Genomic DNA, 24,536 nt, shown 5'->3' on the forward strand with positions numbered 1-24,536 from the left:
ACTTACTACAATTGCAATAACAACTTCATTTCCTCACATAAAATAATGACTATTTCAATTAAATTTGAAACAATTACTTACCTCCTTTTGGTTTCAGATAATCATTAAATAGGAACATTATTTTTACATTATTAGTGAATCAAATAAATTGTTAAAAGTATACCTTTATATATTTTAATAAAATTAAATCAAAAATGTGGGAAAATCTAAATAAATGTTTATTTTGTTGCCTATCTAGCACCTAGACACCTAGTGAGAATATTATATTCCATCACACAAAAAATGTTGGGTTTTGAACTGGTATATCATTATTCTCATGAAATCAATTTAATTTCCAAGGATGATTCTAATTGCTAACTAAATATAAGTATGATTTAAGCACATGCCTAGAATTTTTAGTACTAACTATGTAAGTTTATAAATACCTAGTAAATAAATATATATATATTATATATTGTATACATATTAATATATTATACATTATTATGGAATTAAGAAAATAAACTACAGAAAAACAGCGTTACATGGAAATATATTTGAATTTTAAATGAACGAAATACAAAATGTGTTATGCACATTATTATTAGGTAAAATATAAAATATAATATTAAGGTATGTGTAAAAATATCATTTGCTTGTTATTTCTGTCTACTCTTTGAACGTTTTCAGTATAATAGGTCTACAGTCGACAGATTAGGTACAATAACATTATGCATTATGGAAAACGTTTGATTTTTGCCCACTTTTATGGGCAACAATAAATAGTATTTAGTAGATTGTTATTGTATAATATTATGTAGATTGTTGATATATCATATAGGTAGGTATGCGTCCACGTGATGTATCTATGCCGCGTATTGTGCACTGGTATAAGTTTATTATTGCAGAAAAGCCTCATTAGATGATCGCTTTGTTGATTTGAGCAATCATCCACTGGAATAATAACAAAATAGCAGTGGACATCGAAACCGGCAGAGCAGACGCAATTATCCATTTCCAAACATTCGAACTGTAATGTGAATAAAACAAATTATTTAAATCACCTGCAGTATTTACAGACAACGCAGAAAACTTTATGAATTATGATTGATCGATGGTTCATTTCAGCCAATATTTTTCTTAAAAATACCAAACTACCAAACTATTTTTATTTTACAAACTAAAAAAATATACTCATGAAACATACATCTTAAAACAATTGACACTATTGAAATTGAATAAGCACATTATTTTATGTAAGATATTTAATTTAAAATTTAATTCATATAATATTTGATTTCTCATAGTATTTACTTGTATAACTTAATATAATTGTTGTTCATTATTAATTTTTGATGTTTTTTGTTTCTTATTAACTATTATATTTTATTTAATGCTAATATTTCTCTTATGTCATTAAATGTTTCTGTCATATAATTTCTTGGCTACCAACATGTACTTTCAATAAATAAAATAAATACCTAAATAATTTATTATTTTGAGTTTTTACCTATTTGAATCGTGGTTATCAGTTAATAATATTATATTATTTTGTACCTCGGTAATGTACCTATTTACCTATATATAATACTTAGATAACATTAAAAAAATATATATGACGAGGAATCTCCTTCACAATACTGGTAATAATCCTAAAATACCTGGTATCTATATCCGACATTTTCACTATTTACAGTTAAAATTAGAGAATTAAAGATCTATTTCGTAAAATGTATCTAAAAACAATTTATTTTTGTTATCGTAGACGTTTTGTATTTTAAAAATAAAAAAAAATGTTCAATTATACTATAGGTCAGTGGACAGTAGTCTTATTTATTAGTATATACTTCTCAAATCCGTAGTACATATTTCCAATTTCGGATTACACACTACTCTTATCAGTTCACTAAAAAATAGGGGCTGGTTCGTTTTTATACAAATTACATCAATAGATAATAATATTATATTGATAAATCTGTTGAATGTCAATACCGAAACAACTAAAATAAAGGGTTAGAATATTATAGTAAAATTGTATAAATCGTGTATAATGACATTGAAGGGATCAGGAAAAATATGTCCAAATAACCGATAGTCATGTTATCCGAAATTAAATCCGACATGTCGCCACAAAAAGTGTCATTATAAAGGATTACTATTGCATGTAGGTATTATTGATGTTAAAATAAATTAAATTAGACTATATTAAAGTTCAGTCATCTCTTATTTTTAAAATAACTTTCGATTTCTCAGTATAGTCGCATAGGCATTATAAATTGAACAATATTATAGGGTGATGTTTAAAGTATAATGTATACTATTGTGTGATCATACAATAATTGTATTAATTATTAATCTTTATGAAGTTTAACCATCGTTTAACCGCAGAGTTTCTTAGGCTAACGCTGAGTACCTATAACATTATGTTTTATGCACTTATAGGCATACATCGTTTTCGGGATGTGGGATAAAGCTAATAATGATTTATTTTCTGCTTAGCTTAAAGTTTAAAGTTTACAAGCTTTAAATTATACTTTATTCTCAAATAGTGTATACCTAATATTATGTACTACAAAGTGCTGCAGACTGCAGTAGGTGCAATTAACATTTATTAACTAAAATCACCGTCGCGTGTTAATGTAATTAATAGATCTGATTATCATGGGATATACTGTGAGCCAGTGTGGGGCCATATTATTTTAACGTAAATTGGTAAATTAGTAATAACTAATAAGTACAAAAAAAAAAAAAAAATATTGCAGTGTATAAGCCGAAACATGTACAACTTATAGTAATTTATTAGTCAATCCTAATTTATAGATATCAAATATCAAAATAATAGATTGTGGATGTAACACCTTCAATTCCACGGTCGACGGGTAGTCGACATCTATATAACATTGCTCTGGGCGCCGGTGTCGACTACCCGTCCACAAGTATAGTGTTCACTTTGATGGTTCATAATTTTGACTAGCGATGAGTTAACGTTTTCAATTATATTGTAGGCGATCGTCTACTGTCTCAAGAATCTAATGATATAATTGGTTTTTATTTGTGTTTACTTTTAGTGGGTGTATTTGCTTTTTCCCCGAAATGACGATGTCTTCAATAACAATAACATACCATAAATGCTAAATTTTTTTTCTCTTTATTGATTAAGCATCAACCACACAGGTTATTAGCTTACAAGTGTTCATTTTAACATTACAAATTATATACTGTTATACAAATTGAATTTTTTTTAATATGAAATTATGTTTCAGTATTTCGAGAATGGATCAATTATGCATCATACAAGCTGTACGTGATGTTGAAGTCTCTTCTGGATTCATTGAAGTTGGGGCAGTGGATGATTATATGCTTGATAGAGTAGTTTGTATTGCATGTTGGGCATAGGGGTGGATCTGCCTTTGCCATAAGAATATAAGATGTCCGTGGGTGAGTTTCGTGTAACCAATTCTGAGTCGATTAAAAATTACCTCATTTTTTCTCTTTAGATCAGTGTATTTCGGCCAGAGTTCAACAGAGTGCTTAATTTATTTTAATTTATTTTCAGTGGTCGTGTGCCAAAATGAGTTCCACAGATCTATACAATATTTGTTTACATTTCTTATTTTATCTACGAGTGAAGAAAAAGGAATGATTTCACTGTCTGGATTATTGATTGCATTTCTAGCAGCTTCACCTACCTTCTCACTAAATTATTGTTGTTAAGTCTGGATATAATTAATTTAATAACATTAATACATTTAAAACTTTTAACGTAACATATTTTCTGATGTATACAGAGTGTTCCTTCAATAAACAGAGTGATTGAAGAATATAAAATATTTTCATCAATAATTATTGAATTTATTTTTAACTTTTATTTTATTTACGATTATTTCTCCTGCTGGTGGTAATTCTTATTGGTGAGCGAACCAGTGCGTATGCCAGAATAACTATTGTACCACGAAAAATTAGATACAGAGGATATATACAGTTTGCCGAGCGAGAGTCGTCGGTTTCCACGCATAGTCGACCAGACGTATTTTCGGCACTGCAACACGGGCTACGCGCTCCGATAATAGCTACGGAGCTCAGCGTGTTTAGGTAGGTAATTACCAATCCACCTTTATACGTTATAGTTTTATAGTTTTACCTCATAAGTTATAATATTGTATAGTACCTATATGATGACAATAGTGAGAATAGTCATTTGATTATTAATGCAGTAAAATCTATTTTTAAGAAGTACATTTTCCTTGCCATCACCAGCTTTACAGTGAAAAAATGTGTTTGATTACCAGTCGGTCACAAATTTGTTAATACCTGTCACTGATGAAACATATTTAAACATTTTATAGAGTGAGGCCTGAAGCCACCACGTCCACCTGTATTTCTGTTCGTTATAAAGTACAGAAAAACAAAGTAAACACAATGGACCTGCACTATGTACTCTGTGGACATATACTCTATATTATACTATCGTAGGTAGAAGAGTGCTCAGGCATTTTGAATGGAGGGGAGGGCTTTAACTTTTTTCAATATAATAAAATCCATATACGTAATGAATTAAAATTATAATAAGATGTAAGAAGTAAGTACCCTCTCCCCTCCCCCTGAGCACGTCCCTGATCTTAGGTATTCGGATTCGGACCGATCTGTCTCACTTGCGGGGATGGTCGGTGACTTCGAATGGCGGCCGTCGGTTCAGCAAGCCGCATCTCGATATTCGTATCTCTTTGGTGGGCCTGCCCAGATGGTCAGTTAGCTGCTGTTCGATGGCGTGTATGACTTCCTGTCCTTCGATCACGATGCCAAACATTACGTGCTCGCCATTCAGGCTCGGCGTGGATCTGGTCGTTATGAAAAACTGACATCCGTTCGTGTCTGGACCTGCGCCGAAGAGGAAAAAATCTGTCACTCGACTACAAATATGAGTATATGACGTGTACAAGGGAATTGATTTGTTACAACTGTTACAAGGGACAAGGGCCCATCGATTCACGCTGATGAGTTTGCTAACATTTGATTGATTCTGAATAGTAATATTTCAAATCCCTTGAGGTAGATTGTCTAGTAACGTAACGAAAGTAACAAGTTATGACACAGTAATGTATAGCTACGTTACTTTGTTTGTGTATAATATGTTTTCCAATCAATGAAAATGTAATGGAAATTATTTTTGATTATTTCACGAAACACGACTAAACACCTTAAACTCAATAGTCCCACAGTCCTTCCCTTATCCTCTCGACGAATAATAATAGGCTGCAATCGAATGCAATGCAAGATAAAACTAATGAAGTTATGAGTTTATGACCAATGGTTTTTTTTTCCAGTTACTAAATATTTTGCAGCCCGTTGGTCCAAACTTGTTGGTCCACCCCGTGTGTACTTTATAGAGGCATGACTCTGTCATGTACGCCGTATAGTATTTATGCATATTATGTATTAGTTATTGTTATTAATTATATAATATTTTCGAATCACCCACCAGAATTGGCCATTCCCACAAATCCCGGTTTTGTGCCGTTCACTTTTAGATTTTCGTCTGGAAAAGTTTCGCCGTATATGCTTACGGACCCGCTTCCATCGTTATTCAATATATCTCCACCTGTGGACAATACATCATATGATATTAGCCATATACTTATAAAGTGAATACGCATCGTATATATTTATTTATTCGGATGGTTTTTTAAATTTCAAATAATCAATAATTTGTTAAAAAATAAATTCGTAAGAAATTGCCAACACATGAATCAATCATTTATTCATAAATAATACATTATAATAATATAACAACAATTATTTATAGGTATACCATAATACAATTTCTTATTGCATAATATGTTTAAACATTTTTTGTGCTCACAAAAATGTACTGTAGTCTGTTTTGCAAATATAGCAATACGCGTGTATTAAAAAGTCTGTAGTGTACGGTTACCACCAACTTAGACATGTCATTATTTTAACAGTATTATTATAGCCAATGTTAAATGCGTATAATAAAAAGGATTTAATGAAAACCTTTAAGTATTTTGTATTGATTTTTTTATACAAACAAATGAGTATATCATACAAATTATAGGGTTAAATAGTGTTATTGATTTTAAATTACCTGTGAAATATTTTAATTCGACTTATTAATTTATACTACACAGAATATATTTTTGTTGAAAGTATATTAAATATGTTTATACTTCATAGTAATTTACGATGTATCCACGTACTAGTAGTATATAAGCCACGATAGCGGATTAGATACCTATACCTAACACCTAAATAGAAAATTCACAATACTTTTCAAAATGATCAGGAAAAATAGAATATTTAAGCAATACCAGTTTTCAAAAAGAAATGTTTTTAAAGACTTGAAATATATTTCAAACATTTCTATTAACGTCTCATAGACCTGGTATAATTTTCAAAATATTTTTTGAAATTTGAAATGTTTTATTATTATTATTATTATTATTATTATTATTGTTATTTCTTTAAGTGTTGATTAAAAATTATGCGATCAGCTAAACAGTTTTAAAATGTAATATAAAGTTTCTCATAAGTTATTTTTATTGGAATTAAAAAAAAAATTGAGCATAAATCCGCAACAGTTTACAAAAAAAGTGTTTTTGAAATAAACTTAGATTTATAGGCTCACTAAAAGTTTCATCAAAATTGTTGTTCGTATGCGATGGCCAACTATTTATCATCAAAGTCAAATTTATCTCATACATTACACTATAACAGGGAGTTACTCAATGATGAGGTACCTACACTCGACACCGATACTGTTAGAGCTGGCCTACAGTAGACCTACTTTCTCCCTTTTTAAAACTCCAGTGGATTGAATTTTTTTTCTCAATTTATTTTATTGATATTCAAACAATATCAATCAGAGAGATTTAAAGCTTTTTACCGTCTCGTACATTGTATTATTTTCTATGCTCTATAATATTTTTTTTCATGTATCAATAATGATATAAATATCTTAAAAAATAGAAGTTGACACATCGTCACTGCTCAGAAACATTGAATACTCATATCATCAATGAATTTAAGTTTAACACATACATAACAGTAACTTCTAAACTTCTTACACACCGGGCAGTGGACACGAATTTCTCGGTTTTTTAAAGTTATAATTATAACATAATTATTTTTAAATATAGATTTCTGTATAAAAATAAATAAAAATAAGCATGGTAAACTTACGGTACTAGAACTATTTGGTATCAAACAGATTTGAGAATGCCTTGCGGCTACATCTTCATCTGTATTCATATTTTACTTGTCTATAGAAACTTTTTGTTATATACCAAACCGATCGAAATGAACTGAATCAATAAAATATTTTACGGAATATTAAGATATATATTATATTTTTTAAACTACAGTTAAGGTACTTCTAAAATCATGGTAAGTTGGTAATTAAATTTAATAACGATTGTAAATTTGAACCGTATGCCTACTAAAGTTTTAAAAGTTCAATAAGAATTTTTCACATATTAAAATTTTAGTTAGATGGTTTTTCCAATTGAGAATTTCGAAAAATTACCTCTCTAAAGTACAAATCTGAGACATTTTTTGATGTTAAGATGAGAGGTATAGATACATTTTTATTTCAGTTTATCTACTGCAGTCTTTCTCAAAGAGGTCGATGGCGCCCTCCCTCCCCCGTAGTCGTTGGTAGCCTCCAGGGGAGGGGGGGGTATAAGACCCTGAGGAATTTTAATTAATCACTGGTAATAGAATGCTGTCTATTGGATTGTGACGAAATAAATATTGACTAGCCATTTTTTTTTATATTTCCTTTTAACGCTCTAACACTATTTTATAAAATCCTTAAAAAGGCCTTTAGAAGGATCTAACACACACACATCCGACATACCCTTGAATACATCTCTAAGTCTACAGAAGATAAGTTTAAAATATTTTGGGGCGCTCTAGAAAGTTATTGATTCTCAAAGTGGGAGGTGTATAAAATAAGCTTAAGAACCGGAAAAAACGTGTACACAGAATAAAAAAATAATAAATAAATATAATTTTGAAATCAATATATGTCTCACACTCAGATCTAAATTATAATTTAATATAATGGACGATTTGATGTAAATTAAATTTAGGCATTTAAAATAGGTCCTTATTATTATTTTATTTTTTTGGAGATTATTTGGGAGTGACATGTCCCCTCTCCCCTGTAATCTACACTTTTGAGTACCAATATTAGGTCATATACCTTTAATAAAATATCGTATTGGTATGTAAAATTTTATAAATTAATATTTCGAATTCCAGTTGGAACATACTATAAATGTATTGGACTCAGGGTCAGGAACCCGCAAAAACCGAAGCGATTTTATAAATGACGGCGTTAAACACGCTTCGGCAATATAATTTATATCAAGGAATGCGCATTTTATAAACGATAGACATTGCCGGAAATCTCAATTTACCGTTTCGAGATTATTTCACAAATGTATGAGTAGTATATTGTAGACATATATAATATTAATACCTACGTATGCGTCATAGATATATAATAATATGATTATTATGTTCACTGCAAATACCTATTATATATCTGTTGCCACGAAATAATCGATCGAAAAGAGATAAAACGAGACGGAAAATAAAAAGGAAACCGATATTCGTTTCGAAAAAGATTCAGAGGCGTATTCGCATTATTATTATTACTATTACTAGCTATAACTACTTTTTCCCCAGATATTATTAAAAAAAAATAATGTATTCCTATTGCGATCGGACGGATTCGATTTAAATCGTTTTATTATGTCTCGCACTCTCGCTGCGTTTACACGCGCCCGATTGTCGTATACGATAATCGCTAGACGGTCCGGTTGTACGTATAATGTGATACGCGCGCATAATAATATTATTTCAGTATAATAATATGTATTATAAAAAATGAACATATTTATATAGGTACGTGTACATAGAGGGTACTCGAGCGTACGTATCGTATACAATATCAATTCGATATAACGTCGCACGAAATATAATAATAGTAGTATACTATATATCATACGAGGTTATTCAAAATGATTAATCTGCCATCTCAAATGGTTATATAAAATTGTGGTTTTAAATTTTAGTATCATAGGTGTGCGCACGAGGCGAGCCTGTCGAGCCCATGATCGACCTGAAAATTTTTAAGGGAATGGTAAAATTTGAGTACCTGAATATTTTATTGTAATAATGCATATAATAGTATAATATTATGTTCGTGGGGATCGTGGACATTTTGTTCATCGTGAAAGTGTAATAAAATCAAAAAAAGAAGGTAAGTGGATGGATGTCGGCTCTGCTGTACAGTGGGTTGCAAGTGGTTCACTGTAATGGATGGTGTTGAATTTGAATTCAATGATACGAAATCATTGCATAAGAAAAAAGATTCTGAGCGAAGCCTGAAATATTACTTATTAGTAATTTAATATATTTGATAATATTATTGTGATTTAATAAGGTTAAATTAAGTTTGTGTGTGTGTGTGTGTGTCTGAAATATTACTTATTAGTAATTTAATATATTTGATAATATTATTGTGATTTAATAAGGTTAAATTAAGTTTAATAAAGTAATTTATTTTAATATTAAACATTAGTACCTACTACAGTAGATAAAATTCATTTTCATTTTTGTTAACAAAAAAAAAAATACATTTGAAAAGTCATTGTGTGTATAAAATATAATAATATACTCTAAAAGTTTCAAGTAGGTACTCACAAATAATATTTTTCAATTACAACAAAATAACTTAAATCATTATTCTCGGTTATTTACTATGTAATTTCGTCCACATTAAAAGAGCTATAAAAAAACTTCGATTATATAATTTTAGATTTCTTGGTTACAGAATAACCTACTAACGGGGAACCTTGTTTTAAATGTTCAAAATTTGTCAAAATTTGAACTTTGAATGCTTATAAAAAAAAATCAAGACTGTATTTTTAATATTTTTTAAACTTATATTGTAACAATATATAAAGATTCTTGTATTAAATGTTCATGCTTTTTGACCCAACCAAATTTTATCTCGTACATGAATTAATAATATTAACATATTTGGTGTAAATTTCAAGTATCATCTACAGTTATTCGTTTTTGAATTACCTACAGCAAAGTAAGAAAATCTCTATATGAGAAATATCCATTTCACTCCAAAGTGAATATCCAATAATGTAAAAATATCAACTTCAAACACTCATAAAAGTTCAATTTAACTTTTCGGTAGAATTTTTTTTTTTCGATAAAGGTAGACAAACTTATAAGAAATCTTGTATAGAATTTAAAAATCTTAGATATAAGAAAAACTTTTATGAATTTCTAACTCCAAATAATTTTCAATTTTTCGTGATTATTATGAATTTTGTCAAAATTCTAAATTCAAACGCTCATAAAAAACGTGTGAACTTACGCACAACTTTTTTTTTAATTTCCACTAAAAACTACTTACGAGAAACCTTGTATTACATTTTCAAGTTTTTGATAGAGTAAACCTTTTTTTATCGACATTAATTTAAAAAAAACTAATAATAATCGAAAACTTTATTTGCTTATAATAATAGTTTAACACAAGTCAAAATATTTTGAAAATTGTATGGTGTATAGAAATGCGGATATAAACATTCAGTGAAAATGTCAAAAAGTATCAAAATAATTTTTTTTTAGAATTACGTCATAAACCAAAATCAATTTTGTCAATAACCGGGTTGCCTTAAAATTTTCCGTTTTTCCTTAATTGTTTGTTTGTTTTTCCTGCCGCTATTGAAAACAATTGGAAATTTTTTACTTTCGACCCCTCGAGTACCAACTAGATTCACTTTCCTACCAGAAAAGATACTGTTGAAGAAAATCGAAGCACTTTTTACTGCCTAAAAAAAAGGAGACAGACACAAAAAAAACCTTTGCTCAGAATCAAATATTTGTGTACCACTACGTGCATTTTATTCCACAACAAAACCATTGTACCTATACAAATGCATTAATTATAGAGTGTAGACATTTAAAGACATTAATAGGTTAATACATTTGTGGCCCAAAGCCGGACCCTTACCAGCTCGTGGATGCACAGGTCCACGGAAAAGTCTAAACGTTTATAATAAGCGGCTTTCGAATACTTAACCACTAAATAATCTAATTGATGTCCACATTAGCTTTTTATTATAATATTATAGTGTTTACTGTGTTCAGTAATATTAAGATTTTTGACGTGCACCGTGTCGTTACTCGTTATATATTAAGGGACGCATTATCATGATTATAATTAATTTTATTCCTATCGAAATCATTAACACGGTTATTCTTCATTTTTACAATAGATGTAAATGTTAATGTGTTAAAAAAAAAAATAGGGGCACTGACGAAGTATTAGCGCACTACAATAGTCATCAGTCATCACTATGATGTTCATCCAGGCTCGGCCAGGAATTGAAGTCCTATTTTTAGTATACTATTGGATGATTAATATTTTGAATAACTCTGTATTATTATTATTATTATTATTATTATTATTGTATACCTGTTTTGTAATACGTCTCCCGTCGCCCTCGTTATTTTATTTATGTAATAATATTTACGCATTACGCGTGTAGCGATGCTTGTCGTCGTCATCGTTGTTGTTGTTGTTATCGTCGTTGTCGTTGTTGTTGTAGTAGTTATAATATTATTGTACGCTATCTTTCGTTGCCGGGTCATTTACCCAAATATAGTAATACAAGGTGAAAAAAACTTGTAAACCCGAACGCACTCGTGTGTGTGTGTGTGTGTGTGTGTGTGTGTGTGTGTGTGTGTGTGTGTGTGTGTGTGTGTGTGTGTGTGCGTGTGTGTGTGAATAATATAAGGCCGACCCGGCGATTGGACGGTATCACTGACGGGGATCTGAAATTCAACAATAAAAACCGTCCGGCAGGAATACACATTCGGCGGCGATTTCGATCAGCGATAGTCATCAGAGTATAAAATGGCAGTCGGCAGAATATAAATTGACTAGATTTCAATCTGCGATAATCGTCGAAAACCGACTGCTTAGTTATATATACGAGTATATATATATATATATGTGTGTGTGTGTGTGTTATATATACATACGTACATACATATATATATATATATTTATGAATATATATGTATGGTTATTTGGCGGAATGAGAAGCAGATTTTAATCGAGCTGCAGAGATAAACATCACAGCCGAGTTTCGAGGCGGCGGCATACATAGTGGGTGGGTGGGTGTGCGGGTGGACAGGGGACATCAGATATTTGATCATAAAACGAAAAACGAAAACGACTGTGGTAAAATACAACCTGCGCCGTACGAATATTTGTATAATAATAACAACGAAATGTGTACCTAAATAAGCAATGCCGGCTCTATGATTTGCAGTTTATAAAAGTGAGCCCCCCCCCCCGCCACAGCCCAATGCGAAAATGCGAAGCCCTGTGAAAAGTTAGCATTTTCTACTCACAACCTTGCGCTGGCCCTTGGGCTCTGCAGCAATAAGAAATAACTAGGGGTACCCAAACTATTTATGTTTCAAATGAGTTGCACTCGTTGCGAAATTCCTATGTCTGACTAACGCGAGTTCAAGCAAAATGCTGCAACACACTTCCCTCGTGCTGTATGTCTAGACGAATTATCTGAGAGTGCGTCCAATTGAAGGGGTCTTTAACTTTTTTGATAGCAAATTTTAGAATTTTTTTTTAGAATAATAGTATTATTATTATACATTTTTGTTTATTATAGGGTTGCTATTGGTTACAAAAATTAATGTAGATGAATAAGAAGACGTTAGCAATAAATTGGTTATTATAATAATAGGTAAATCGATTAAAAAAATTCTTTCACCTATACATATAGCTAGAAATGCGAGAAAAAAATTGTCACTATAATTGACTATAATTTTGGTCTTGTATTACATATGATTGTGTTAAACATATTAAATGGTGTAAATCCACGGGGAATTTGTCGCAGAAATTTTAAAATCGCTTCTATGGGTTATTAAATGATGACGAATTGAACACACATTTTGAATCATATAGAGTTGGTATTTTCAACGGTCAACGAAGTGCACATTATCAACTAGTAAAAATATAAATTACTGATAGCCATATATTTAATACAATACAATATTTTTAAAAACATTATATAGGCTGACGCAGACCGTTTTGCGTTCAGAATCGTCATTCATCTTATACAATGATTTATCATTGAATTCAAATTTAAAACATTCACCTTACAATGATCTATTTAGTGACAAGGAACTTACATTTCACACCTTCCATATTATACAGCAGAGCGGCTTTCTTTTATTTTAGGTTTTTGTCTGTTTGACCTAGAAACGCGTTAACTTTAAACTCCAGTTTCCGACAAAATCTATTTTGTTTTTTTTTTATGCAAGTCAAAAACGAAAAATTTCAAAATTTCAGTACACAGTTACTCATAGGTTATAATACATACAACAACTTACTTGCATGTTCATACAGCGATTTTGTATTATTATTAATGATCGACTATTGGTTCATTCTTCACGAATCACGAGAAAATGAACATTTAAATTATTTTGACTATCTAGAAGGTATATATTAGGAAAGTAAAGTAAAAATAAGCTGAATTCTAATAACTGTAAATCTATTATGCGTTTTAAACTTCCACCTCTTTTAAGGCAACACCGTGAACGTAGATCAAGAGTATTTACGAGTATAAATATAATAATAGTACTCTCAACTATTGTTACATATTGGTAAGAAATAAATTATAATATTAAAGCTACAGTAAGTTCATTTTAATTCCTTAGATGTATCAAATGACAATTCTATGTACAATAATTTTAATGTATTGTGTGATATTGTACATAAGTACTCTGCAGTATCAGCGGTCTTTGAAAGGTCATTTTTGCTCGGACCCCCCCCCCCCTTACACGGGAATTCCCGCGACGTCCAACCACCGAATGTATAATATAGTATTGTAAAATCAGTGTATAATATTATAACGATACCGCCGCCGTTTCGGGTTTAGCGGTTTAGTTGAAAACGTAGAGAAAAAAATTCGAAATCACATCAGACATGTACCCCCCCCCTCCCTCGTACGCATACGAATTACGTGTGCATAATATAATCACAGCACAACTGCACAGAGTTTACGTTTGCAGTTCGCGACGCTTCCGTTTAAGGAGATAATATAATAATATAACAATATACAGCCACTGGCCAGAGTGTTATTGGGGGGGGGGGGGGGGGGGGGGGGGGGGGGGGGGGGGGGGGTCGACTCAGCGACTCGGGACGACTACACGGCTATAATAAGACGGTAATGGTATAAATGTATAATATTGTACAAAAAATAATATTATTATGAACTGGCTGTTGCCAAAAAAACGCAAGCGTCGAAAACCGAAGGCGATCGGAGTGAATAGAGCATATTACTATTGTGAATAAATAATATACGGTGGATGGAAATTGTTTTGCGCACTGCAGAAGCTAAACAATATTATTATGATTATTATACAACGTTGTACGCGTACGCAGTATCTATACTTCTGACGAGAAAACAATGCACATATATGTCACACGGGCAATGGTAATTTGCGAAGCCTATGAGCAGGTAGATATCATATTATTATAAAATATTAACATATTATGTATTTTGCTCCATTTCTTACCTACTCGGATGGTAATACTGCAGGGGGCCACTTTATACTCGATTTAAATTATTGCGATTTGCGTGGCATTGACAAATGAATTGTTATACCAACGTAGGAAACGGATTAATACGTAAGGGCTAGGTCAGGTTTATTCACCATGTACCAATATTTTCTACAGAAGTGTACACTTTCGTAGTGCAAACGTTTACACCACGGTGTCACCGTATTGTGAAATCTGTAGCCTAGATAATACTGGTGTATCTTCCTGTTAATATGTAACCTTCAAATAAAAGTAAATGTTTGTGCCTTATGCTTTTTGATAATTTTACCGATGTTGAGATTTATATAGCCCATTGCAAATTACGTGAATTTAGATTTTTAAATTTACGTTATTGAGAATAAAAATATTTTCAAAATGTTATTACGAAAAAATATGACAAACTAACAGATTAATTCTTTAACCCAATTTCTTTGATATTTACAAATAGTTTTTAAAAATAGATGTGCGGCTTAAACTACCCACATACATGGTTATTGGTCGTAGCAAAGGTTAGATAATATATTATTGATTTTCGGACGTGGCGCATATTACATATTTATAGGCGCTTTTTTAGAGTAATTTTTGGGCCAAATAACAAACTTCCATGCACATCACAGGATTTGCGATGTAAATAAAACCAATTTTGCCAATTATATTATGTTATAGCCGGTATCCGGCCAAAATAGCGAAACAATTACCGCGAATGTAAAAATCGCAAATTGATAATAGCGTAAATAAAAATAGCGAATTGTAAAAAAGAGCGAAAATACATAATAGCGAAGAGAGAAACATCTGTCTGATAAAAATTTGAATGAAATTTATTTCGATTAAAAATTATAATATCGTTAAATTCTTATAATAATTATTTATAGTAGTAATAATAATAATTTTAAATAAAATAATTATATTCAATTTAAATATAATTATGTCTAGGCATTCAGTGACAAATTATATGCTATACCTATTATGAAGTTCCTATTCTTATTAGTATTATAATTTGTAACTAATGCATGAATTCTTTTATTACAGTCCTTGTACTTTTTTTTTCTGTGGTTGTTCTCCAGCATTATACTCCTCTAATTTTAAGTTTCGTTATTATGCATGATCGCTTATTTTAAAATTCGCTGTTTTTATTTACGCTATTATCAATTCTCGGTAAATTGTTTCGCTATTTTGGCCTAGACCCGTTATAGCCATCGGTTCTGTCATCTGCAGCAGTACCTGTGTAAACTACATGAAGTCATTCATATTTAGGGGAGAGCAAAATATGTTGCCTTGGGGTGCAAAATGTTCAAATATAGCTCCAAGCTTACTAAATTGTCAACTTGACATCTAAAGCTAAACTAACACTAGTTGACTCGAGGATGATTTAAAATAACATAACCTGCTTGATAAGTTGTGGACTAGGATATTGTAGTAGTAAAAAACTAGTAAAATTGATGCAACATCGAACAAAAAAATACCAACAATCGCAGTAATTAAGAACAATGTTTTCCATTTATAATTCTCTATTATTCATTTATAAGAAACATTATTCCACTATTAATTTCATCTTTCTTTTTTCTTAAATAGTTTTTAAATTCTACAAAAAAAATTTTAAACGTTGTCTTAACAATCTAAACTGTACACCGACATAATTCAATTAGACTAAAAGAGTTTGTTTTAAACATTCATTTGTCGTCAATTTGAAGCCAATAATAAGTAAAAATATACGAAAAAATAAAATAGTGTGCACCAAGTACAATTATACAAACAGGATTCAAAAATTGTTTTATAAATGAGTAAATTCAAGAAAAATTGCTAAAAATTGCACTTAAAATGTTTAGATTTCAATTTATACTAACAAAAATAACAAAAAAACGAATTTAAAACTTGCTTAGCATTAAATTGCAACAATAGACGAAATGTTGCAGATGCAGCAACATCCTTCACTTATGAGTTTTACTGCAAATTGCATTGTTCTAACATCAGTAATATATTGATAATTATGCAGATTGCATGCTAAATAGAGTTTATTCGTATGCTTTATGTATGTGAGATTTTTTTCAAACCTTTACCAATATAGTTTACTGGCCGAATACGGACATATGGTTACTGTAAAATACAGAATGGCTTACGAAGTTATAATGTATACACACTTATATTGGCCGAAAATGGAAGAGATTATTTCAACCTAAGACATGTTCCGTCCGAACATATTCGGTCAAAATTACCATAAAACGATTGCATGCGGTTTTCTGTGCGCAATGTTGACGTGTATAGCAGCGCAGTATAGAGTCGCTTTACATTTTTCTAAATAATAACTTAACAACTTTTTAATCCAACGAACCTTGGATGACGAACTTGTTGTACACCCGATGGAATTTGGTGCCTGCGTAAGTGCGGCCCTCAATGCCCTCCGTCAGAATGGTGACAAAGTTGGCCACAGTTTTCGGCGCGATTTCGCCGAAAAGACCAATCTCGATCGTACCCAACTCGGTGCCGGCAACCTCCACATCCAAGTACGCCACGTCGGTCACCGTGAAAGTCTGGAGTTCCTATAAATGTAAATAATATTATGTGCGTGTAAGTATATCAAACGCTGTCGCCGTGCTTGGTGCCATAACTTGGAGGTGAATTTTATTTAGGGGTTGAATTCAGGTGTACCTACAACGAGTGTTGGCCAGAAAATTAACAGATGATTAAATAGTTTGTATAAAGACTTCAATCACGATCATTCGATTTAAGGGCATGCAGATTAAGACGATGATGTAATATTGATTAGTTAAAATATAAAAGGTTTAATATAAAAAATGTAGTTAGTAAAATTCATGAAACTCCGTGGATTCATCAAACGTTAACCACGATTGGTTTTGTTTAGCTTTATTTTTATTAGTTACACAATTATTATTTAAGTTTATCCAATGACATTCGTCCACTTTTATTGAAACGTAATTTATTATGAAATTATAGACAGGTCATAGGTGTAATCCTTATAAACTTTATAATCATAGAGTTGTTTGGCACAGAACTGTGTTCAATTTCCATACAGACCTTTAATCATCCCCGCTAGACTGAGCACTAGTATTATTTTGATGATTGCAGTAAGTTCGAGAAGGTGGGTACTATTAAATTGGGTGATGAGTTAAACCAAATCAACAATAAGTTGACTAAAAATTGCTTTTCGATAAAAAAAAGACTTCTATTATTACAAAGAAAAAAAAGTGTAATAATGTAACAATATTATTTGCAATTTTTGACATACTCTTTAACATTTTAAATATATTATAATATTATAATGTATGCATAAATTACAAGTAATTAAAATAAACAAATTCGATAAAATAATCGTTATAGTAATAATTCATTTTCCATAATGTATCATATTGTTTATTTATATAACTATTAAAATGAATAAATTATGTCAAATAATTGTCAAATTAATATTTTGTCAAAGTGATTAAGCAATGTTCATGCAGTTGTTCATCACAATCTTGTTTTTAGCTTAAATATTTACAAAAATTTCTAGTCTAGTAAACGTTTTGCGTTATTGTTCTTACAAGTAAATCGTCATTAAGACTTGTTAAAAAGTATAACTTTTGAACTCGTCACCCGGTTTTACAGGTCCTCCAAATATGTGTTGACATTCAAAAAAATATAAAACTTAAGACAGTGAAACGATAAAAAATTGTAAAAATGAAATTTTTCCCGATTATGTTGTTTCGCAATAATTTATTGTTTCAGAATATTAAAATTATGTAAAAATATTAAAACTTTTTGAGACAATGAGTGTTTAAACACTTCTTAAGTGGGTCACTCATTGTACAATAGAAGTTTATAACAACTATTTTAAATCGAAGAATATAATTGAATATATAGTCGCATAGAGGTGTGTGTGACAAGAGAGTCTGTAGCAATCGTTTTCGAGAGTAAAATAATTTTGACCAAAAAATGAATAGTCCATTTGGATATTCATTTATACCGTTTGGGCGAGTGAAATTATATCTACCCGCGTCGGCGATATACACTTTAAAGCTCGAGTGATTTTGTTATTTTGCAATGGTTCACTGTACACTATACTCCAATATAATACCACTATACCAAGATTACTTATTTTTGAAGCCGGAGTCCATAAAAAATTGTAAATTATACATATTGCATATGATTTTATTCTATTAATTTTTTACTTAATGTAACTTTACTATGTTACAATACTATACCTCCATTGCAACATGGCAGTATTTTTTTAAAGAAATAGAGTTCGTTATTAAGTATCGATTTACTATGGAATACTCAATGTGTTTTTCTATTATTACTTTTTTTCCCCTTTAATTGACAATGTACATTACTCTACAGTTTATCGTCATACATTGATAAACCTTCACCATACTCAGTCGACCAAACGATATTTTTGGCGCGGAATAAACACTCGCCCAAACAGACCACACTTTTGGTCGATTTTCCCAACGATAGTGATGCGACCTACCTGCAGACTACCGATTTTCGACGAGGCGAGAGTTTTCATACCAAGTACCGGTACGCACAAACGCCTTTTGAATAGTAGACGGACTCCGTCGGACCACCCTCAAGTCAAGCTCAGAGTTCATACATCGATATTATTATACTTACGCCAGCCCGGCATCCGCCGACGACGATGGCCACTAACGCGCACACGACCGCGGGGAAATTGAAAACCATCGTTTGCACGCCGCACAGACGACACCGATGCCGAAGGAGGAGACGAAGACAAAAACGACGACGACGACGACGACGACGACGATAATTATTAATATTATTATTGCAATTGTCGTGCACGACGTGTGCTGGACGACGGACTAGACCGAATGGGTCCGCGTAACGTAGGTTCGTGCAGGGTGCAGATTATCGTTTTTCTACGGATTCTTCTGTATATAATACGTTCCGATCGAGGGGATAGAATTACAGCGATTGGGGCACAAAATATAAGACGCAACACCGATACCACTTCTATACTGGCACAGCAACAACAACAACAACAACATATAACGTCGGGCACGTAAACGCATAATGCAGCAGGACTATTTATTATAATGTTATTATATTTATATACTTTAAACAGTCTATAGTAAAAACATCAAACGTTTTTTTTTTCGTTTCCATAATAATATTAATAATAATAATTATACCATAAAATAAGAACATAATAATAATCGCGTTGTACAATATATAATATAATATACGAGGATGGATATTTGTATATATATATAGTTACCGCTTATAACATAAATACTACTTTAACTCGTTAGAATCATAATAATAATAATAATAATAATAATAATAATATTATATTATATAGTAATAATGATAATATATGTAAGAAATAATATAGGTGTTGATTACTCTGAACAATATTAACTAAAAATAATAATAATAATAATAATAATAATAATAATAATATAATAATAATGCAAATAATAGTTAATAAAGAAACAAAACAAACACAATATAATATGAAAACAACGTTTGGAAATGATACATTTTTAAATTGTTTAATTATTCATATTAAAAAAAAAAAATTATACATTAAAACATGATCGATTCTAACATAATATTACATCGTATTACATGAACCTTCATTATGACACGGCATGTAATCGGTATATTATAATATTTAAATTTTATAGTAAACATATAGATGATAATAATCATGATAATTATCATCATCGTCATAATAATAATAATAGTTAATATATGGGGGTGTATACGAAGAATAATAGAGTAATCGTCTTGCAGTACGATAACCGTTTATATAAGTACAGTTTGTAACAGGTTGTTCGTCAACTTCGTAGTCATATTAATATTATAATGAATAATATAACAATATTATAATATTATATTTTATAGGATCGCGATCGCCGGCGAGTTGTAAGCATATATAATATGATAAATGATAATATAATAATAATAATAATAATAATAATAATAATAATAATAAATAAAAATAAAAATAATGATAATAATAATAATAATAAAAGTGTGGTACGACAATCGTACGATTTATAGGTCGGGAGCGAGTTACGCGTCACCTAGGTGACGGTCGCCGTCTTGGCATTTTCCGTGTTGCACTTGTACTCGGTGCTGTTCCGGCAATAGTACTTTTTGTGCGCGATGAACGTGGACAGATAGTTGAACGATATGTCGCACGCCTTGCAGTATTTCGCGGTCACGCCGGTCCGCTTGTTGCCGCCGGCGGTCTGCATCTGCAGCTGTGGCGTCGGCGGCGGCGGCGGGAGCTGTTGCTGCAGCAGGTCGTCAGACGGCGCCGCGGCCGGCAGTTCGTGCTGCTGCTGCTGCTGACGGTAGCCGCCGGTGGCCGGCTCGTCGGTCGTCGGCGGCGCGGCCATGCCGTTGACCGGTTCCTGCTTGACGACCACCAACTCCTTCGGCTCGTCGTTCACTACGACGGCGGCGGCCGCGGCTGTGGACGACGAAGACGACGACGGTGACGGCGACAACGAAGACGACGAGGCCGCGGCGGCTGCGGCGGCTACGGCGGTGGCAGTCCTCACGAGAACGGTGGACGGCGCGGACGGCTTGTCCACGGCATCCGAAGTGGTCGGCGTTTTGGCGCGTCCGTCGACCATCGATGATGCTGAGTTCTCGTCGATCAAGCACGTCACGTAATCTTCTTCCTGCGCAAACAAAAAAGTCAAATTTGTCAGACACTTTACATGATGTTTCAACAGTGGCGTATGCACATAACTGTAGGAGAAAACCAGGGCCGAATTTAGGGGAGGGCGCAGGGGCATCTTTACATAATGGAATTTTTTTTTTATGTCCTGATATATAACTTCATTAGGTACAGCACAGTTTTATAAATTTTAAAATACAAATAGAAATCATAATTATTGGAAAGCAATAAATGTTCAATCGCCCATCGTATTAATTTAGAGTTGTAATAAATGCGTAAAAATAAGTTTAAAAAAATGAGGTTAGTGGATGTCGCTCTACTGTACATTAGGTGTCTAGAAAGTCGCTGTAATGAATGGTATTCAATTTGAGTTCAATGATATAATATTATTGAATGCGGAAAACGATTCTGAGCGGTTATTATATGGTTTAAAAAAATGATGATACATTTTTCAATTTTAAAATCGAAAATAATATAGCTCTTTGGACAAACTTATTGGAATTTCATGACATTGGTTTCGCTCGGAGATGATATAATATTAGCGTCAGACAAAATAGACGGCCGCGTAAGACGATTTTTTTTTAGTGTTGCTACCTTAATAATATTAAAATGATATTGCCAGTTACTGGGATAATATAACATTAAACGTACCAGTTATCACGCACGAACCTATTGGCATATTTTTTCTCAAGAAATCATCTCTGATTATCAATCACATATTACATGATTATTGATTGGTACCCATATCTCAGATGATATTTTCGCAATAATTTGACTGACTTATGATCTATGAACTTGAACAATTATCGATACCGGATCAATGTTAAGTTTTTTTTTAAACAATTATGGCACATAAGATATGTATACTTATATAAAGTCCTAATAAAATAATTTATTTCTATATTATTATATGGAAAAAAAATGTCCATAGGGATAGAGATGGTGTACATCCATCCCTGAGGATTTCTACTTTAAATATGCGCATACAAAATAATATACTTATTTAAAGTGATTCTAATGTATTAAGCATATATACTAACGTTTTGTATATATAACGCAATCATATAGGGAGCGACAAACTTTATTTATCGCGTCGCACAAAAAATATTAGTCGCTAAATGCGGGAACTTGCCCAGTGACTTAAGCAAGTAAGATGATAATATATCATTATAAAAACGAAGCGCTCGGAAAACGGCTCGTTGGGATTATGGCTCACCATGAGATCCGGAATCATCCGCTTGTTGAAGTGCATGCGGATATGCGTTCTGAGACCCCTGAGTGTGTTGCCCTTGTACTGGCAGATGGTGCACACGAACGCCCTTATGCCGTTGTGGTTGTCCAAATGTTTCTGAGCGGCAGACGCACTCGAGCACACGGCGCCACACACCGGACACTTCCAACAGTTGGTCGGCTGACACTGGTGGTGATGTGTCCCGTCGACGGTCATCTGCGGAAAACGTCCGTGGTTAAAGCATGTCATACATACATAGATAGGTATTTTACTCAAATGGGTTATTTTTTTATCGTCATCTACTGTAGTATGCACCGTCCCAGGTCTTACTGTATTTAGTTAGGTATGTACACATCACCATATCAGGGATCACCAATGAAATTGCATTTAGAAATTCGGAAAATTCAGAAAACAACTTGTTCGAGGGCCTTCGGATAGAAGAGTCTACCCTCGCGAGCCGCCGCATCATGAAGGAACTGTCGATGATAAGCCCAAATTTACAACTAATGAAATACGTAATGTCGGTCCCCCGACGCAGACTTTGAAAAATTTGACGGCGATGGCCGTTCCCGCATTGTCAACCCCCGATCCCCATCCCCGATTTAACCCAAGTTCGACACACTTACTTTGCACTTTGGACACTTTGACGGTGGCGGTGCCACCTTATTGTCTGCCGCCGGTTCCTGCAGCGCCACGGCCGTCCTGTTCGGGCAGTAAAATGTCTGATGCGTAGTGAGATTGTCGAATGACGAGAACTTGACGCCGCACGTGGAGCATATGAACTGAATCATGGGCGGCTTAAGCACCGGCGTGGGGCTGACACTGTCCTTGGACGACTGTGGCGACGAAACCGTCAGCGGCTTTGGTCCGGGCGACCCTTCGGGACTCGTCTTGTCCGCTTCACCGTCCCCGCCGTCCGGGGGCGGGCGGGATGCGCAATAGTGCTTCTTGTGGGCCAAGAAGTTCTCGTACTTGCAGAACACAATGTTGCAGCTCTCGCACTTGGACGGGCCCTGTTTCAAGTAGAACTGATGGTGAGCAGGTGGCATGCCACCACCAGCACCATCCTGCGCCGAGTTCGGAGTCAGTCTGAGTGTCATGTCAGGCGCAAAGTACGGCAACACGGCGGCCGGGCTGAGAAGTTCGCTGATGCCGCGCGGCTGGACGCCGGGTGGCATCGGGGCCACGGCGCCTGAGGACAGCAGCGACTTGTGCATCGCGCTGAACCTGTGGTGCATCATGTGGTGCGGCGACTCACCGTTGTTGGCCGGTTCCTGCTTGATGCCATCCTGCAGCCGACTGCCGGGCGCGTGCAACAGACTAGATACGCTGAACTTTCCGCCGTTCCGGTCGATGCCTTCGTAAGCGGCCGCTGACGGAATATGTTTGCCGCTGTGCTGCACCATGCCGTTGGTCGGCGGCTGCAGCGGCAGCTGGTTGTGACTGCGATTGACGTGCTGCTGCTGTTGCAGTTGTTGGTGGTGCTGCAGTTGCTGTTGCTGTTGGTGCTGCTGTTGCAGTTGCTGGATGTGATGGTGATGGTGCGCACCGGACCGGTGTTGTGGGGTCCTGTTTCCGCCACTTCCGTCGCCGCCGCCACCGGAAGTCGGGGAGGACGACGGCGACAGTATCATGCACGGGATAGACGGCGCGCACACTATGTCCTCGGCGTCCGTCACATTACCATCGCTCCGCCTGTTCTCCTTTTCCTCCTCTCCGTCCGTGCAACCGGCGGCGTCCTGCGACGATTTTGGCACGCGTTTCAGCCGCAGGTCAAGCGGCGACGATGGTTGCGCCGCCGGTCTCACCTTTGTCTCCGGGCTGATGGACTCCGCCTTTTTGGGCTAGAACAACGACGACAGTGTAAGTCAATTATACACTTGTATCGAACACGTTTTTATATCCTAAATAAGGGTTGTATATCTGTTGTTTTTTACAGGCTCATACAGTACAAGGTCTCATTATGTCGATTATCAAGAATAGCAGAAATAAGT

General features: G+C 33.6%; 2 protein-coding genes across 4 annotated transcripts in view; both read right to left on the reverse strand.

Annotated features, from left to right (window-relative positions):
- Nucleotides 1-205: 205 nt before the first annotated feature.
- LOC111033497 (peptidyl-prolyl cis-trans isomerase, rhodopsin-specific isozyme-like) lies at nt 206-19,500 on the reverse strand. Of its 2 annotated transcripts, none has more exons than XM_022314252.1 (5): nt 19,128-19,245; nt 16,992-17,199; nt 5,459-5,578; nt 4,632-4,857; nt 206-1,009 (listed from the first exon to the last, which is right to left on the reverse strand). In XM_022314252.1, exons 1-5 carry the CDS (start codon nt 19,164-19,166, stop codon nt 898-900), a joined length of 705 nt encoding a protein of 234 aa, XP_022169944.1. In that variant the 5' UTR covers nt 19,167-19,245; the 3' UTR covers nt 206-897. The 2 variants fall into 2 exon arrangements, with proteins under 2 accessions (XP_022169944.1, XP_022169943.1); XM_022314251.1 differs by lacking the exon at nt 19,128-19,245 and adding an exon at nt 19,271-19,500 and having other exon boundaries at nt 207-1,009.
- Nucleotides 19,501-20,184: 684 nt separating this feature from the next.
- The window catches only part of LOC111033483 (zinc finger protein ush), a 31,238-nt gene continuing 26,886 nt past the window's right edge, over nt 20,185-24,536 (reverse strand). For both annotated transcript variants that reach the window (XM_022314236.1, XM_022314237.1), the window contains 3 exons: nt 23,169-24,386; nt 22,528-22,758; nt 20,185-21,312 (listed from right to left, as the gene is read on the reverse strand). In XM_022314236.1, coding sequence (XP_022169928.1) covers nt 20,707-21,312; nt 22,528-22,758; nt 23,169-24,386 — 2,055 coding nt within the window. In that variant the 3' untranslated portion in view covers nt 20,185-20,706. The remainder of the gene's footprint in view (nt 21,313-22,527; nt 22,759-23,168; nt 24,387-24,536) is intronic.

The sequence above is a fragment of the Myzus persicae genome, unplaced genomic scaffold (assembly GCF_001856785.1).
Source record: "Myzus persicae strain clone G006 unplaced genomic scaffold, MPER_G0061.0, whole genome shotgun sequence".
NCBI classification, from domain to species: domain Eukaryota; kingdom Metazoa; phylum Arthropoda; class Insecta; order Hemiptera; family Aphididae; genus Myzus; species Myzus persicae.

Excerpts from the sequence above, each read along its gene's own strand:
- LOC111033497 (XM_022314251.1), bottom strand. The coding sequence starts at position 19,339 with ATGGTTTTCAATTTCCCCGCGGTCGTGTGCGCGTTAGTGGCCATCGTC. Across the intron at positions 17,200-19,270 it reads TCGGCGGATGCCGGGCTGGC|GAACTCCAGACTTTCACGGT; the intron begins GTAAGTATAATA and ends TTACATTTATAG. Across the intron at positions 1,010-4,631 it reads GTCACCGACCATCCCCGCAA|TTCGAATGTTTGGAAATGGA; the intron begins GTGAGACAGATC and ends TTCACATTACAG.